The sequence below is a fragment of the Bombina bombina genome, chromosome 7 (assembly GCF_027579735.1).
Source record: "Bombina bombina isolate aBomBom1 chromosome 7, aBomBom1.pri, whole genome shotgun sequence".
Classification (NCBI taxonomy): domain Eukaryota; kingdom Metazoa; phylum Chordata; class Amphibia; order Anura; family Bombinatoridae; genus Bombina; species Bombina bombina.
Genome location: NC_069505.1, coordinates 31,518,214 through 31,538,178, shown reverse-complemented (window position 1 = coordinate 31,538,178; position 19,965 = coordinate 31,518,214). Strand labels below are relative to the sequence as shown.

The following is a 19,965-nucleotide window of genomic DNA, read 5'->3' as shown; positions in this document are numbered from 1 at the left end:
CTTACTCACTAACCTGCATCCTACTCCCTAACCTAATAACTAACCTTACTCCCTAACCTACATCCCCCTCCCTAATCTAATAGCTAACACTACTCACTAACCTACTTCCCACTCCCTAACCTAATAACTAACCCTACTCACTAACCTACATCCTTTTCACTAACATAATAACTAACCCTACTCACTAACCTACATCCTATTCCCTAACCTAATAACTAACCTTACTCACTAACCTACATCCTACTCCCTAACCTAATAACTAACCTTACTCCCTAACCTACATCCCCCTCCCTAATCTAATAGCTAACACTACTCACTAACCTACTTCCCACTCCCTAACCTAATAACTAACCCTACTCACTAACCTACATCCTTTTCACTAACATAATAACTAACCCTACTCACTAACCTACATCCTACTCCCTAACCTAATAACTAACCTTTCTCACTAACCTACATCCTACTCCCTAACTTAATAACTAACCCTTCTTACTAACCAACATCCCACTCACTAATCTAATAACAAACTTTACTCACTAACCTACATCCTATTTCCTAACCTAATAACTAACCTTACTCACTAACCTACATCCTACTCCCTAACCTAATAACTAACCTTACTTACTAACCTACATCCTACTCCCTAACCTAATAACTAACCTTACTTACTAACCTACATCCTACTCCCTAACCTAATAACTAACCTTACTCACTAACCTACATCCTACTCCCTAACCTAATAACTAACCTTACTCACTAACCTGCATCCTACTCCCTAACCTAATAACTAACCTTACTTACTAACCTACACCCTACTCACTAACCTAATAACTAACCTTACTCCCTAACCTACATCCTACTCACTAACTTTATAACTAACATTACTCACTAACCTAATAACTAACCTTACTTACTAACCTACATCCTACTCACTAACTTTATAACTAACATTACTCACTAACCTAATAACTAACCTTACTTACTAACCTACATCCTACTCACTAACTTTATAACTAACATTACTCACTAACCTAATAACTAACCTTACTCACTAACCTAATAACTAACCTTACTCACTAACCTACATCCTACTCCCTAACCTAATAACTAACCCTACTCACTATCTTACATATCTATTCAGTTGTCTTCTGCTTGTCTCAGTAGTGCCCACATCAAATGCCAGCTTTTAAAACAATCTACTGTAGGGATTATTTATACAACTGTCCTGATTTTAGAAAATGGCTGTATTTTTTTTCTAATGTCCAATGGTAATAATTGTGTTGGGAGTCTATTCTGCATAGTGAAAATGTGCCCTGTGGTGAGAGCTCGGCATGGAGGTCACATTGAGGAAATCCAACAAGAATTTTTTGTTGGTTTTATGTACATTTGCTTTCTGAGTCGGAGCAGAGTAGAAAGAGTTATGGAAACCAGCAGTGGGTGTGGCCAATATGTATCTAGTTACTCTGATACAAAGTCTCCCTAGAAGCTTTCTTCAAATGTAGACAATTTAGGGGAATCATTTAGCATAGATCATGGGTGGCAAAGTTACTGCTCATAACACATTTATTGACACTTTCCCTCTGGGCTGCTACAGTTTGATTGGCTGCAATTTCAGCACTTATTAGATCAGTTTTCTTTTGACTCCATACTAAATAACAGAACATTGTGAGAGGTAGCTCTGTGGCATGATGCTGCCTCACCCTAGGGATGCCATCGCCTAGTTTTAGAGTTTTGTCGGTAAAGACCCGCGTAGCTAAGCTGGTATTTAGAGTTGTCTGAGTGTCTGCGTTAGGCTCAGAAAAGGGTGCGTTGAGCCTAATTTAGCTCCACTTCAACCCTCAATACCAGCGTTGCTTACGGTAGCGGTAAGCTGGAAAAACGTGCTCGTGCACGATATCCCCATAGGAAACAATGGGGCAGTTTGGGCTGAAAAAAAATCTAACACCTGCAAAAAAGCAGCGTTCAGCTCCTAACACAGCCCCATTGTTTCCTATGGGGAAACACTCTCTAAGTCTGCACCTAACACCCTAACATGAACCCCGAGTCTAAACACCCCTAACCTTACACTTCTTAACCCCTAATCTTCCGCCCCCGCTATCGCTGACACCTGCATTTTATTATTAACCCCTAATCTGCTGACTGGACACCGCCGCCACCTACATTATACCTATGAACCCCTAATCTGCTGCCCCTAACAACGCCGACACCTATATTATATTTATTACCCCCTAATCTGCCCCCTCAACGTCGCCGCTACCTAACTACAAGTATTAACCCCTAATCTGCCGACCGGACCTCGCCGCCACTATAATAAATGTATTAACCCCTAAACCGCCGCACTCCCGCCTCGCAAACACTATAATAAATTTTATTAACCCCTAATCTGCCCTCCCTAACATCGCCGCCACCTACCTACAATTATTAACCCCTAATCTCCCGCCCGCACCGTCACCGCTACCATAATAAAATTATTAACCCCTAAACCTAACTCTAACCCTTACCCTAACAACTCCCTAACATAAATATAATTTAAATTAAACGAAATAATATTCCTATAATTAAATAAATTATTCCTATTTAAAACTAAATACTTACCTATAAAATAAACGCTAATATAGCTACAATATAAATAATAATTACATTGTATCTATTTTAGGATTTATACTTATTTTACAGGCAACTTTGTATTTATTTTAACTAGGTACAATAGCTATTAAATAGTTATTAACTATTTAATAGCTACCTAGTTAAAATAATTACAAAATTACATGTAAAATAAATCCTAACCTAAGTTACAAATACACCTAACACTACACTATCATTAAATTAATTAAATAAATTACCTACAATTAGTAAAACTAAAAAACAATGAAATAAACTAATCTATAATACAAAACCCCCCACTAAATTACAAAAAATAAAAAAATATTACAAGAATTTTAATCTAATTACACCTAATCTAAGCCCCCTAATAAAATAAAAAAGCCCCCCAAAATAAAAAAATTCCCTACCCTATTCTAAATTAAAGGTAAGTATTTAGTTTTAAATAGGAATAATTTATTTAATTATAGGAATATTATTTTATTTAATTTAAATTATATTTATGTTAGGGGGGTGTTAGGGTTAGAGTTAGGTTTAGGGGTTAATAATTTTATTATTGTAGCCGTGGCGGTGCGGGCGGGAGATTAGGGGTTAATAATTGTAGGTAGGTGGCAGCGATGTTAGGGAGGGCAGATTAGGGGTTAATAAAATGTATTATAGTGTTTGCGAGGCGGGAGTACGGCAGTTTAGGGGTTAATACATTTATTATAGTGGCAGCGAGGTCCGGTCGGCAGATTAGGGGTATATAAGTGTAGTTAGGTAGCGCAACGTTGGGGGGGCAGATTAGGGGTTAATAAATATAGGTGTCGGCGATGTTAGGGACAGCAGATTAGGGGTTCATAGGTATAATGTAGGTGGCGGCGGTGTCCGGTCAGCAGATTAGGGGTTAAACATTTTTATTATAGTGGCGGCGATGTGGGGGGGCCTCGGTTTAGGGGTACATAGGTAGTTTATGGGTGTTAGTGTACTTTGTAGCACAGTAGTTAAGAGCTTTATGTTCCGGCGTTAGCCCATAAAGCTCTTAACTACTGACTTTTTTTGTTGGTAGGAGTCTTGTCGGTAGGGGGTCTACCACTCACTTCAGCCAAGACTCCAAATACCGGCGTTAGGCAGATCCCATAGAAAAGATAGGATACGCAATTGGCGTAAGGGGATCTGCGGTAGCCTGGAGTTGCGGTAAGGAAGTAAGCGTTAGACCCTTTCCTGCCTGACTCTAAATACAAGCGGGCGGTAAAAAGCAGCGTTAGGACCCCTTAACGCTGCTTTTGACGGCTAATGCCAAACTCTAAATCTAGCCACATATGTTTTATATATTCATTTCATTTTAGGACAGTGATCCCTGGTTTTTGGAGCGGGTGCATCAAACCTCCATGTGTCCTGGTACCCCAAAAAATATTTGACTCTGCCCCAATATTCACAATTACTGTTATTTCAACAGCTCAAAAGGAAGTTTAATGTTTAGCCACATTAGTCATATTAAACATTATACAAAATGAACTTACACAGTATTATAACAGTGGTATATAACCTAATAATATACGTACTGTAACACGCTCCGCAGAGCAGGTTCAGGGGTTTGGATCTCATGTGTAGAGGTGTCAGACTTAGTCTATCTTGAGCACTAAAAGGGGCTAGTGGAGTGAGCTTCTTTGAGGAATTACTCCTCTTAGGCATGGTAGCAAAGAGACAGACAAAGTAGGTTTATTGTACAGGAAAAAAGGTCAGATTCTGGAAGCAGGATAGGTGTCAGGGTTTTTTCCTGCCTTGATTGCCATGTGCTGCTGGCAGCCATTTTACTCACCTCTCTTCCTGATTATGGTGCATTGTGGGGGATGCTGCTCACTTCCTGCACTTCCTTTTATGGCCAGACTGGTTTACATCATCCATGTGAGACAGGATGCAGTCTCAGAATTGTGATGTCATCACTTATTATTTAAAGGGCCTCTGTTCACTATGCTTTGTCCTTGCGTTGTCTCAGACCTGTTTGTGAGAGCTCCTGTGTATTACCTGGCTGTCTGACGTCCCTCCTGGTTCCTGATCCCTGGCTTGTTCCTGACTCTGCTGTTCTCCTTGTTCCTGATTCCGGCTCGTCTGACTACTCGCTTTGGCTCCTGACTCGGCTCGTCTGACTACCAGCTCTGGTTTTGACTCCTGGCTTGTTATTTGACTTGTGGACTTTTTATTATTTTTTGCTATTAATAAAGGTGTGATTATTTTTGCACTTCTCGTCTCAGTCTGATTCCTGGCACCCTGACATTACGCAAGGGCCATGAATCCTGATGGTGCTAATAATCCACCTTTACCTGCCATAATTTCCAGGATGGATGAACAGGATCACCGCTTGGATCAATTTGCACTAGCCCTGCAAACCCTGCTGACTCGCACTGCACATTTGGACCAAAGTGTCCCGCAAGTTATGGCTACTCCTGTTTCCACTGATGCACCTAGTCCTACCAGGAGCTTGTCCGGTTCTGCACCTCTACCTCAGCGATATGGAGGCTATCCTAATAAGTGCAGAGGGTTTTTGAACCAGGTGGGCATTTACTTTGAGATGTTACCTCAGGCGTTTCTCTCTGACAGAGCTAAGGTGGGATTTCTCATCTCGTTACTCTCTGACACAGCTCTTGCCTGGGCTAATCCCTTGTGGGAGACTAATAAACCTGTGATTTCAAATTACCCAAGGCATTGGTGTCTTTTTTGATCCTAATTGACATCAGACTAAGTGAGAGGCCTTCTTTCAAGGAGCACTTGCGGAAGCCTCCTGAACCGTTCTCTCCTACGTGTTCGTTCCCACCCATGCCTCCCTCTCCTCCCATGCCTCCTGGCCCCGAGTCACCAGGTACTGCTGAGCCAATGCAGTTGGGATTCACACGTCTCTCCACGGCTGAGAGAGGGCCTTTAGGAGGAGTGAGGGGCTCTGCCTCTATTGTGGGTTACAGGGCCACCTTTTGAAGTCTTGTCCTACACAGCTGGGAAAGGCTCACACCTAAGGTCCTGTCGGGGGCAGACCTTAGGTGCTTTATCCTTGTCCCCGGAACCGCTAAAGGAGAAACCTTTGGTCACGGTTGTCCTTTCCTGGGTGGACTCCTCCATAGTCACCCAGGCTCTTGTTGACTCCGGTGCTGCGGGCTATTTCATTGACAGTGCTTTTGTATCAAAGCACTCCATTCCTGTTTTGCCTCGGTCCGTTCCGCTTGCTATTGAGGCCATTGATGGCAGGCCCCTTCAGCCCACACTCGTTACTCTAGAAACTGCTCCGTTATCTATGGCTGTTGGGGTTCTCCATTTTGAAACCCTCCAGTTCCAGGTGATAAACTCTCCACATTTTCTGGTTGTTCTAGGTTATACCTAGCTCCAAAAGCACAATCCTAGTCTCGACTGGCGCAGGTCCGAAATTTTGTCGTGGTCTCTGCAATGTATTTCCACTTGTCTTCAGAAACCAGTTAAAGTCTTGTGCACTTCTTCGGTATCTCAATTGCCAGAGGAGTGCCGAGAGTTCCTAGACGTTTTTGACAAGGTGCGTGCCGGTACGTTGCCTCCTCACCGGTCTTACGATTGTGCCATAGACCTGCAACCCAGAGCCATTCCTCCTCAGGGCCGGGTTTACCCTCTGTCTGTTGCGGAGAATTGTGCTATGGAGGAGTATGTTTCCGATGCTCTGTCACGGGGGATCATCCGCAAATCCTGCTCTCCTGCAGGGGCTGGCTTCTTCTTTGTGAAGAAAAAGGGTGGTGAGTTAAGACCATTCATCGATTATAGGGGTCTTAATCGTCTTACCATTAAGAATGCTTACCCTATTCCGCTCATTACGGAACTCTTTGACCGCCTCAAGGGAGCTACAGTCTTTACTAAACTTGATTTGAGAGGAGCGTAGAATCTCGTTAGGATCAAGGAGGGTCACGAATGGAAAACAGCATTTAACACCAGGAGCGGGCATTATGAGTATCTTGTAATGCCCTTTGGCCTATGTAATGCTCCTGCTGTTTTCCAGGAATTTATTAATGATGTCCTACGAGATATGTTGCAACATTGTGTTGTGGTGTGTTGCGGTGTACTTAGACGACATCCTCATACACCCACACTTGAGGCTCATCGTTCTGATGTTACACAGGATCTTCAGAGACTACGTGAGAATGGCCTGTTTTGTAAACTTGAGAAATGTGAGTTCCATCAGACTCAAGTAACCTTCCTTGGTTATGTTATCTCCATTGCAGGGTTCTCCATGGATCCTGATTCCTGACAAGTTATCGGCAGTTCTGCAGTGGCCTCGCACAGTTGGTCTTCGGTCTATTCAACGTTTTTTGGGGTTCGCCAATAACTATAGAAAGTTTATTAAAAACTTTTCTTCCTTGGTCAAACCTATCACATACATGACCCGTAAAGAGAATGATCCACTCCATTGGTCACCTACTGCCATTAAGGCCTTTGATAGTCTTAAGACTGCCTTTGCTGCCGCTCCAGTTCTGGCTCATCCTAACCCTGTCCTGCCTTTCGTTCTTGAGGTCGATGCGTCTGAGACTGGAGTAGGTGCCCTCTTGTCTCAACGTCCTACACCTGACGGTTCCTTGCATCCGTGTGGTTTCTTCTCTAAGAAATTGTCTCCAGCGGTAGGACTAGGTGCATCAGTGGAAATTGGCGACAGGGAATTACTGGCCATAATTTTGGCACTCAAGGAATGGAGACATTTTCTCGAGGGTACTAGCGTGCCAGTGCTCATTCTTACGGACCACAAGAATTTAACTTATCTATCTGAAGCAAAATGTTTGTCGCCCCGACAGGCCAGGTGGGCGCTATTTTTGTCTCGGTTTAATTATGTGGTCTCCTACCTGCCTGGTAGTAAGAATGTTAGGGCTGATGCCCTCTCTCGACAATTTTCACCTCTATCCAAGGAGGAGTCTGTACCTACTCCAGTTATATCTCCTGACCATATTTTGGCTACCATTCGTACTAATTTGACTTCTCCCTTGGGGGAGGAGATCCTGGCTGCACAAACCAATGCACCTCCTGAGAAACTTAGTGGTAAGTGTTTTGCTCCTGAGACTCTTCAAACTAAACTTTTGCACACTTACCACTATCCTAAAGCCACAGGACACCCAGGCAAGAACCAAATGATTTGGTCTGTCACTCGACAATTCTGGTGGCCAGGTCTTCATTCTGATGTTGCTGCGTATGTTGCCTCCTGTTCAGTTTGTGCACAGAATAAGACTCCTCGACGTCTTTCTGTGGGTCTTCTTCAACCTATTGTTAATGGTGAGCGTCCTTGGACACATCTTTCCATGGACTTCATTGTCGAGCTTCCTGTTTCCAATGGAAATACTGTTATCCTTATGGTGGTTGACCGTTTTTCTAAAATGTCACATTGCATTCCCTTGAAGAAGTTGCCTACCGCTCAGGAGCTTGCTTCAATTTTTGCCCGTGAGGTCTTCCGTTTACATGGGTTACCCAAGGAGATAGTGTTGGACCGGGGTAGCCAGTTTGTCTCCAGATTTTGGCGTTCCTTTTGTGCTCAAATGGGGATCCAGCTCTCCTTCTCCTCGGCATATCACCCTCAATCCAATGGGGCTGCGGAACGGTCTAATCAAGCTCCGGAACACTTCCTCCGTTACTATGTCTCAGATCACCACAATAATTGGTCTGAACTGTTACCTTGGGCAGAGTTTGCTTGTAATAGTGCTATTAATGCTTCCTCCAAGTTATCCCGTTCATAGCGAATTATGGGTTTCAACCATCCTTGTTGCCTGATTTATTCATGTCTCAGGGTATTCCGGCTTTGGAGGAGCATCTCCGGCAACTCCGTTCCACATGGGTGCAGATTCAGGATTGCCTTCATCATTCTATGCAGCCTCAAAAGTTCCAGGCTGATCGTAGGCGTCTGCCTGCACCTTCCTACCAGGTTGGTGAGAGAATTTGGCTGTCTTCCCGCAACTTGAACCTTTGTGTGCCTTCCAATAAACTGGCTCCCCGTTATGTTGGTCCTTTTTGAATTCTCCGACGGGTCAATCCTGTGGCCTTCGCTCTTGACCTTCCTCCTGCAATGCGCATCTACAATGTTTTTCATATCTCCCTCTTGAAACCATTGCTTTGTAATCGGTTTACCACTGTGTTGCCTCGTCCCCGTCCTATCTTTGTGGACAACCATGAGGAGTATGAGGTCAGCAGCATTATTGACTCTCGCATGTCCAGGGGCCGCGTACAGTATTTGGTTCATTGGAGGGGCTACGGTCCAGAGGAGCGTTCATGGGTTCTCTACTCTGATGTTCATGCTCCCGCCCTCCTCCGTGCCTTCCATGCCCATTTCCCCAATAAGCCTTTTGTCCTCCCGCGGGGGAGGGGTCGTTGAGGGGAGGGTACTGTCAGGGTTTTTTCCTGCCTTGTTTGCCATGTGCTGCTGGCAGCCTTTTTACTCACCTCTCTTGCTGACTTTGGTGCATTCTGGGAGATGCTGCTCACTTCCTGTACTTCCTTTTATGGCCAGACTGGTTTACATCATCCATGTGAGACACGATGCAGTCTCAGAATTGTGATGTCATCACTTATTATTTAAAGGGCCTTTGTTCAGTATGCTTTGCCCTTGCATTGTCTCAGACCTGTTTGTGAGAGCTCCTGTGCATTACCTGGCTGTCTGAAGTCCCTCCTGGTTCCTGATCCCTGGCTTGTTCCTGACTCTGCTGTTCTCCTTGTTCCTGATTCCGGCTCGTCTGACTACTCGCTTTGGCTCCTGACTTGGCTCGTCAGACTACCAGCTCTGGTTTTGACTCCTGGCTTGTTATTTGACTTGTGGACTTTTTATTATTTTTTGCTATTAATAAAGGTGTGATTAATTTTGCACTTCTCGTCTCAGTCTGATTCCTGGCACCCTGACAATAGGCTGCAGTAATGCCCCCACCAGAGCCGAAGTCAGAAATAGTGTCCACTGGTTTGCCCATTCAAAGGCCAAGAACAGAAGTACCCACTTGAGGGCTGAAGACAGGAGTGCACACTCGAGCACAGAGGACTGGAATGCACACTTTGAGGGCCGAGGACTGAAGCAGGATACTGATGCTTGGAAAATGCCTTCTGTCCCCAGTGACAAGGCTCTTGTAACCAGTACATAATACCTCCTTATACTGCCCCTGTGACAGGACTATAAGGTGCAATAGGAGGAGTTATAGGGTACAGTTATATGGTACAATAGGGGAGCTATAAGGAGCAGTTAAATGGTGCAATAGGTGGAGTTATAGGGAGCAGTTATATGGTACAATAGGGGAGCTATAAGGAGCAGTTGTATGGTGCAATAGGAGGAGTTATAGAGAGCAGTTATATGGTGTAATAGGAGGAGTTATAGGGAGCAGTTATATGGTACAATAGGAGGAGTTATAGGGAACGGTTATACGATGCAATAGGAGGAGTTATAGGGTGCGGTTATATGGTGCAATAGGAGGAGTTATAGGGAACAATTATATGGTGCAATAGAAGGAGTTATAGGGAGCAGTTATATGGTGCAATAGGAGGAGTTATAGGGAGCAGATATATGGTGCAATAGGAGGAGTTATAGAGAGCAGTTATATGGTGCAATAGGAGGAGTTATAGGGAGCAATTATATGGTGCAATAGAAGGAGTTATAGGGAGCAGTTATATGGTGCAATAGGAGGAGTTATAGGGAGCAGATATATGGTGCAATAGGAGGAGTTATAGAGAGCAGTTATATGGTGCAATAGGAGGAGTTATAACGAGCAGTTATATGGTGCAATAGGAGGAGTTATAGAGAGCAATTATATGGTGCAATAGGAGGAGTTATAGGGATCAGTTATATAGTGCAATAGGTGGAGTTATAGGGAGCAGTTATATGGTGCAATAGGAGGAGTTATAGGGAGCAGTTATATGGTACAATAGGGGAGCTATAAGGAACAGTTTTATGGTGCAATAGGAGGAGTTATATGGAGCAGTTATATGGTGCAATAGGAGGAGTTATAGGGAGCAGTTATATGGTGCAATAGGAGGAGTTATAGGGAGCAGTTATATGGTGCAATAGGAGGAGTTATAGAGAGCAGTTATATGGTGTAATAGGAGGAGTTATAGGGAGCAGTTATATGGTGCAATAGGAGGATGTATAGGGAGCAGTTATACGGTGCAATAGGAGGAGTTATAGGGAGCGGTTTCATAGTACAATAGGAGGAGTTATAGGGAGCGGTTTTATAGTACAATAGGAGAAGTTATAGGGAGCAGTTATATGGTGAAATAGGAGGAGTTATAGGGAGCAGTTATGTCGTGCAATAGGAGGAGTTATAGGGAGCAGTTATATGGTGCAATAGGAGGAGTTATAGGGAGCAGTTATATGGTGCAATAGGAGGAGTTATAGGGAGCAGTTATATGGTGCAATAGGAGGAGTTATAGGGAGCGGTTTCATAGTACAATAGGAGGAGTTATAGGGAGCGGTTTTATAGTACAATAGGAGAAGTTATAGGGAGCAGTTATATGGTGAAATAGGAGGAGTTATAGGGAGCAGTTATGTCGTGCAATAGGAGGAGTTATAGGGAGCAGTTATATGGTGCAATAGGAGGAGTTATAGGGAGCAGTTATATGGTGCAATAGGAGGAGTTATAGGGAGCAGTTATATGGTGCAATAGGAGGAGTTATAGGGAGCAGTTATAAGGTGCAATAGGAGGAGTTATAGGGAACAGTTATATGGTGCAATAGGAGGAGTTATAGGGAGCAGTTATATGGTGCAATAGGAGGAGTTATAGGGAGCAGTTATAAGGTGCAATAGGAGGAGTTATAGGGAACAGTTATATGATGCAATAGGAGGAGTTATAGGGAGCAGTTATATGGTGCAATAGGAGGAGTTATAAGGAGCAGTTATATGATGCAATAGGAGGAGTTATAGGGAGCAATTATATGGTGCAATAGGAGGAGTTATAGGGAGCATTTATATGGTGCAATAGGAGGAGTTATAGGGAGCAGTTATAAGGTGCAATAGGAGGAGTTATAGGGAACAGTTATATGGTGCAATAGGAGGAGTTATAGGGAGCAGTTATATGGTGCAATAGGAGGAGTTATAGGGAGCAGTTATATGGTGCAATAGGAGGAGTTATAGGGAGCAGTTATAAGGTGCAATAGGAGGAGTTATAGGGAACAGTTATATGATGCAATAGGAGGAGTTATAGGGAGCAGTTATATGGTGCAATAGGAGGAGTTATAAGGAGCAGTTATATGATGCAATAGGAGGAGTTATAGGGACCAGTTATATGGTGCAATAGGAGGAGTTATAGGGAGCAGTTATATGGTGCAATAGGAGGAGTTATTGGGAGCAGTTATATGGTGCAACAGGAGGAGTTATATGGAGCAGTTATATGGTGCAATAGGAGAGTTATAGGGAGCAGTTATACGGTGCATTAGGAGGAGTTATAGGGAGTGGTTTTATAGTACAATAGGAGGAGTTATAGGGAGCGGTTTTATAGTACGATAGGAGGAGTTATAGGGAGCAGGTATGTGCTGCAATATGAGGAGATAAAAGAGGTGGTTATAAGAGGAACGCAGTTGTCTTTATATTTGACCAGCACCTCAAAATCTTTATTTAATTTACCAGATATCCCAGTAAACATTAAGATTATATAAGAAAAGCACATTATTATAATTTGTTTTTTACAAATATTTTATTCTTCTGCATTTCTCCAAGTTACATGGAAAATAACTTTCATACAACACTGAAGAAAAGTTAGACATTGGCTCATGATGCTCTGACACAAAAGCATAATTAACATCTGTTTTCTTGTTATCTAATTCAATTTGATATAAAAAAAAATCAAAACATTTAAATGAACTAATTTAAATTAAATTAAATATATTATCTCAGCCACATGTGGTTTTAAAGGGTAACACTTAGGTTTGTTTCATATCAATATCATTTATCAATAGCAGTTTCAACAGATATGTTTTAGACTAATAACTTATAATAGATTCATTTATATCAAGTTCATTAAATATATTGAAATTTTTGTCAAGTCATCTGATTGGCTACCAAAATTTTTTGTAATGACAACTTAGAAGTTAGCTATCATATATGTATTTATCTATTTTATATTTTATTAAAGTCTATGGGCTAGATTACAAGAGGCGCGGTATTATTTTTTCCCCAATAGAAGTCAATAGAGGAAAAAAAGTAGAAAAAAAAATACCCACTCTCTCGTGCAAACACCATGACATATTCTTATTAGCGTAAACCCGACATGTAATTATGAACATTTTATATTTCAATGTACTTTAACAAATGAATTTGCAAAATGCACATACCTGATCGCATACTCTAATATGCGCAAACATGATCGCATACTGTAGTATGCGCAAACATGATCGCATACTATAATATATGCATACACGATATGAAAATATTAAAAATATGTATACATATATATTAATGTTTTTATATGTGTATATATGTCTGTAAATACATATATACACATATAAATACATTAATACATATTTATACATATATAGACATATATATATATATATACATATACTTCTTTAGACATGTATATGTTTGTATCTCAATCTCACTATATCGTTTGTGCAAAACTTTTTGCGCCTCAATTGTAATCTAACTCTATAGATTTTATGTAAATGTAATTATCGATTACAGTTTCAACATTTTTGTTCATGTTCTCCTTTGCTCTAAACACATGCAATTTATATTTACAAGCAGCAATGGTCAGTTTTTCAAGTGATCTATTATCTTAAAAATGTAGTTCAAATGAAATATTAAAAATAAACAAAATGAAAGTCGCACAAAAATAAAAATAATATATATCTGTATATATAATTTTTAACAGATGTCTTTTTTTAAGAAATTCATCCATCTGTGTATTTGTTATGTAGATAGCTAGATAGAAATATACTATATATATATGCACTCCCACTATCTTTAAACAACTGCCAGGGTGCTATGTAGATAATACAAGATTCATGAAAATAAGCACTCGCTGGTCCAACGACGTCTGTGACAACAGGAAAATCTTTTATTGATGTGACGTTTCGGGACAGAGGAAGGGACTGGTTTTGTCCCAAAACGTCACATCAATAAAAGATTTTCCTGTTGTCACAGACGTCGTTGGACCAGCGAGTGCTTATTTTCATGAATCTTATATATATATATATATATATATATATATATATATATATATATATATATAGTATATATAATAATCACATTTTAATCTAATTTAAACCCTTTTTTATATACACAATTAGTTTAAACCTAAATATTGAAATTCATTTATTATTTTTCTTAATAATTTATAATTTATTTTCTTTACAATAAATTGTTTTTCGAAAAGCATAAATGTATATGAAAGTGCAGTTTTCTTTGTTAGCCAAGTTTTGGTCATAAAATGTGCAACAATAAAAGCGTCATTGGTGTGGCAGGGAAGAACATATTGTGGATAAAAATTGAAAAATGTAGGACACTCAACTAAATACTGTATATACAGGGAGAGGAAGTTATAGGAACATAAATATTTTGGATATAAAACAATAATTACATTAAATTATAAAAATGTATTAAATGCATTTTTTTGTGTTTATGTGTGTGTGTTTATATATATATATATAGTCCAAGGGCTATGTACTGTAGGTCCAAAACATAGCTGTTTGCTGTCTCTCTTGTCACTTCAATAAAGGATTATTTCCTGAAAGAAACAGTGATGGGACTCTTTTCTACATTTGACTATATATATATATATTCAAATATTTAAATGTATATTCAATAAAAAAATAAATCTGAACCTAAGAATGCACATAGTTGATATATAATTGTAGAGATTTTTACATTCCTGCTCACACCATCTGCAAATTTGATAAATACTGAAGATTCTAGCCTTGAATTTGGCAAAAAAAGTAATGTTGTTGAATAAAAAAAAATAGAACATTTTATTTTAATCCTCATAAAGAGCGAGTCTATCCTGGGATCAATGGGTAAGGACTGTAGTAATCAGCTCCTGTTCTAGGAAACAGAAGAAATGCGAAATGCGTAAGTCCATCAATAGCATTACAATAATGATAAGCTCCTTGATGGAATGGTGATGTGATTTTTTCTGTGATGTACTATGCCCCTAACGACCCTACAGGTGAGTATTGGGACATCTAAAATGCTTTAACCAGCTGGGGGGCATCTTGTGATGTCCTTGTTAGAGAAATAGTGTAGATGTTGGTGAGAAAATTCTCCCAGCCGCGCCGGAAAGCTCGGTCGATGCTCTGCAAGAGAGAAACATACTTTGTTAGGTGAATATTTGTTAGGACCATTAAATACAGTAGAGTTGTATAACCAAGGGCATAATAAAAATACAATGCTATAGCATTTACATTGAATATTAAATTAGCAGTAGATTGTTTCTAACAATTTTCAAAATTTACTTACATTATGCTGGTCCCTTTATCATGTGATAGCCATCAGCCAATCACAGACTCATATACTTATACACAGTGATCTCTTGCACATGCTCAGTAGGAGCTGGTGCCTCAGTGTACAAATAACTGTATCTTGTGACAGCCAACAGCCAATCAGACTCATAGATAAATTTATAAATATAAATATATATATATATATATATATATATATATATATATATATATATATATATATATATATATATATATACTGTATATATATCACTGTGATCTCATGCACATGCTCAGTAGGAGCTGCTGCCTCAGTGTGCATATAACTATATCATGTGACAGCCATCAGCCAATCACAATCACAGACTAATATACGTATACACTGTGATCTCTTGCACATGCTCAGTAGGAGCTGCTGCCTCAGTAAGTGTGCATATAACTGTATCATGTGACAGCCATCAGCCAATTACAGACTAATATACGTATACAGTGATCTCTTGCACATGCTCAGTAGGAGCTGCTGCCTCAGTGTGCATAAAACTATATAAATATTTTACACCTGCGTGTGTCACACAATATTCCCCAGGAAATAAATGAAGGATCTGACAATTGAAGGTGACATTAGCTTTTTCCTCCCGGCTTAAGAGTTAATTGGCCTCTTATGTGTCATCTGTAATTTCTTCTGGGCAGGGAGCACCCACAGAAAGAATGTTTTAAGTGATTTCCCTGATGTAACCTGTGTTTAAATACAGGGCTGGTAATGTCAGGAACCAAAACCTCCCACACTGAAGTCTCTGGGGGAGCGGTGACAGCGGCTGCCTGACAAATACACTTATTTTGTGTATATGAGACTGGGAATGTGCGGCTGAGCTGACTTGCAGACAAATTATATTATAGTAAAAAGCTATAACCACTATTATTTTAGTTTTAAAGATAACAGGACATGCATGTTTGTGCACAGCAGGATATTATACTCAGCATTTTATTTCCCTGTAAAATATCTAATAAAGGACAAAAAAACATTATAATCTACAGTTTGAGTTATTTGTCTGATTTTTGCTAAAATATTATAGGTGCTACTGTCCCTCCAGAGAGGCTGTAGACTACACTCCATCATACTTATGTACAGTGATGTTGACCTGACATTGTCCATGGCAGCTGGAACCTATTAGGTAAGGGGGCTACAGTAATGACTGTGTGCACGTTGCCCCCATAGATGTAGAGTTGACTGATAGTTTATACTAAAACAGATGAATGATGCATGTATTTATGTAAATGAGACAGTATAGCATATAAATGGTTAACAGATGGCACAAAGCTGGTTCCAGTGATCAATAAACCATAAAGACAACATGATCTGATAACAGGACCCAAAGGTCACAGCATGAGCTAATCATGTCATGTGCACTGCAAGTTCAGATATCAGCCACACAAAGGGACAAAGTGACCTCATGGTACATGCAAAGGTGACTTACCTGGTGGGGGGCACAGTGAGATAAGTAACAATGTCACCTGCTCTACAGTACCAATATTATCTGCTCTGCAGTAACAATATCATCTGCTCTACAGTAACAGTATCATCTGCTCTACAGTAACAGTATCATCTGCTCTACAGTAACAGTATCATCTGCACTACAGTAACAGTATCATCTTCTCTATAGTAACAGTATCATCTGCTCTGCAGTAACAATATCATCTGCTCTGCAGTAACAGTATCATCTTCTCTATAGTAACAGTATCATCTGCTCTGCAGTAACAATATCATCTGCTCTACAGTAACAATATCATCTGCTCTACAGTAACAATATAATCTGCTCTACATTAACAGTATCATCTGCTCTACAGTAACAGTATAATCTGCTCTGCAGTAACATTATCATCTGCTCTATAGTAACAATATTATCTGCTCTGCAGTAACAGTATCATCTGCTCTACAGTAACATTATCATCTGCTCTACAGTAACAATATAATCTGCTCTACATTAACAGTATCATCTGCTCTACAGTAACAATATCATCTGCTCTGCAGTAACATTATCATCTGCTCTATAGTAACAATATTATCTGCTCTGCAGTAACAGTATCATCTGCTCTACAGTAACAGTATCATCTGCTCTACAGTAACAGTATCATCTGCTCTACAGTAACAATATAATCTGCTCTACAGTAACAGTATCATCTGCTCTGCAGTAACAATATCATCTGCTCTATAGTAACAGTATCATCTGCTCTACAGTAACACTATCATTTGCTCTGCAGTAACATTATCATCTGCTCTATAGTAACAATATTATCTGCTCTGCAGTAACAGTATCATCTGCTCTACAGTAACTATATCATCTGCTCTACAGTAACAGTATCATCTGCTCTGCAGTAACAGTATCATCGGCTCTGCAGTAACAATATAATCTGCTCTACAGTAACAATATCATCTGCTCTATAGTAACAGTATCATCTGCTCTACAGTAACAATATCATCTGCTCTACAGTAACAGTATCATCTGCTCTATAGTAACAATATTATCTGCTCTGCAGTAACAGTATCACCTCCTCTATAATAACAATATAATCTGCTCTACAGTAACAATATCATCTGCTCTACAGTAACAGTATCATCTGCTCTATAGTAACAGTATCATCTGCTCTATTGTAACAATATCATCTGATCTACAGTAACAGTATCATCTGCTCTACAGTAACAATATAATCTGCTCTATAGTAACAGTATCATCTGCTCTATAGTAACAATATTATCTGCTCTGCAGTAACAGTATCACCTCCTCTATAATAACAATATAATCTGCTCTACAGTAACAATATCATCTGCTCTACAGTAACAGTATCATCTGCTCTATAGTAACAGTATCATCTGCTCTATTGTAACAATATCATCTGATCTACAGTAACAGTATCATCTGCTCTACAGTAACAATATTATCTGCTCTGCAGTAACAGTAGCATCTGCTCTACAGTAACGATATAATCTGCTCTGCAGTAACAGTATCATCTGCTCTATAGTAACAATATCATCTAATCTACAGTAACAGTATCATCTGCTCTGCAGTAACAATATCATCTGCTCTATAGTAACAGTATCATCTGCTCTACAGTAACACTATCATTTGCTCTGCAGTAACATTATCATCTGCTCTATAGTAACAATATTATCTGCTCTGCAGTAACAGTATCATCTGCTCTACAGTAACAATATCATCTGCTCTACAGTAACAGTATCATCTGCTCTGCAGTAACAGTATCATCGGCTCTGCAGTAACAATATCATCTGCTCTACAGTAACAATATCATCTGCTCTATAGTAACAGTATCATCTGCTCTACAGTAACACTATCATTTGCTCTGCAGTAACATTATCATCTGCTCTATAGTAACAATATAATCTGCTCTGCAGTAACAGTATCATCTGCTCTACAGTAACAATATCATCTGCTCTACAGTAACAGTATCATCTGCTCTATAGTAACAATATTATCTGCTCTGCAGTAACAGTATCACCTCCTCTATAATAACAATATAATCTGCTCTACAGTAACAATATCATCTGCTCTACAGTAACAGTATCATCTGCTCTATAGTAACAGTATCATCTGCTCTATTGTAACAATATCATCTGATCTACAGTAACAGTATCATCTGCTCTACAGTAACAATATCATCTGCTCTATAGTAACAGTATCATCTGCTCTATAGTAACAGTATCATCTGCTCTATAGTAACAATATTATCTGCTCTGCAGTAACAGTATCACCTCCTCTATAACAATATAATCTGCTCTACAGTAACAGTATCATCTGCTTTGCAGTAACAATATAACCTCCTCTATACTAACAGTATCATCTGCTCTGTAGTAACAGTATGATCCAGTGCACACTCACAGCACAATTTATACTTCAGCTTTAAGTCTGCTACATAATTACGTTCACTGGGTTAGTAAAACAGACACCTCTTGTGCCATATGGTAAAAGAAAAGATTTGCCAGTAGCTGGATGCCCAGTAGTAAGAGGTAAATGCAATTAACAAGTACAACTGTACATAGTTGCATCTCACCTTTTTGTAGTGCTTCATTTTTTTACATTTTTGTTTATCCTCCTCATTTTCAGCCTCTTTTTCCTTCTGAGACACATCTGACTCCTTTTGCTTCTCACATGGGTTCGTGTTTGCAGGGTCATTCCATGAGCCACTGATATCCTCTTTTTCATATATCTCTTCTGTGGGGGCTGCAGAAAGTCCTTCATCAGCTAAACGGGTCTTTGGGACTCTTAGACTTCTAGAAATCCATTTCTTTCTACAGTGTTGGAGTTTTGGTGCCTCGTCAATTAAGGGTACATCCCAGGAAAAGTTTGTGCTGTCCCTGTTACCAGAGATTTCATTCATAACTTGGGGGTCTTCTGGACATTCTGCTTCCTCAAGACGATCATAAAATCCAGAAGTGTCCACAAATGCTGGTTTTGGAGAACGTGGTATCCGCAGGGAATAGGCTCTTCTAAATTTGTTAGTGGTCATCCTGTCAGTGTTGAATGGTTTGATTTTTGGATTAATGTCCAACTCCTCTACTTTACTTGTGTTTAGAAAATATCTTAAAATCTTCACTTGGTAATCTCCGGTGTATGTCATCAATATATCAGTTAATAGAACAGTTAATAAATGTCCTTCAGAAGACTGTCCTTCAGCAGACTGTCCTCACCTTTCAGCTTCTTGCATTATACTCTCTGTGGAATTCAGATTCTCCTTTACAAAATATGCTGGTATTCTCCACCCATCTGCAGAGTCACTGACCCGCCCCTATATTTACTATCCAGAGTCCAACCCTATTCATTACCTGCTCCAAAATACACATCTAAATAAATTAATAGAAATGAATAGATTTTTAAGGCTTCAAAGGCTGGATAGCAGTTAAATAAGTTAGTCAATAGCCAAGTAACCTAATTGCTCATTGAGCCACTTCTTAATTCCTATATAAAATTAATATTTATG

The 19,965-nt window shown here is 39.8% G+C and overlaps 1 protein-coding gene across 1 annotated transcript; it reads right to left on the bottom strand.

Moving 5' to 3' along the window:
- Nucleotides 1-13,839: 13,839 nt before the first annotated feature.
- LOC128665799 (uncharacterized) lies at nucleotides 13,840-19,718 on the bottom strand. The gene is made up of 2 exons (XM_053720005.1): nucleotides 19,039-19,718; nucleotides 13,840-14,829 (listed from the first exon to the last, which is right to left on the bottom strand). Exons 1-2 carry the CDS (start codon nucleotides 19,603-19,605, stop codon nucleotides 14,719-14,721), a joined length of 678 nt encoding a protein of 225 aa, XP_053575980.1. The 5' UTR covers nucleotides 19,606-19,718; the 3' UTR covers nucleotides 13,840-14,718.
- Nucleotides 19,719-19,965: the final 247 nt, after the last annotated feature.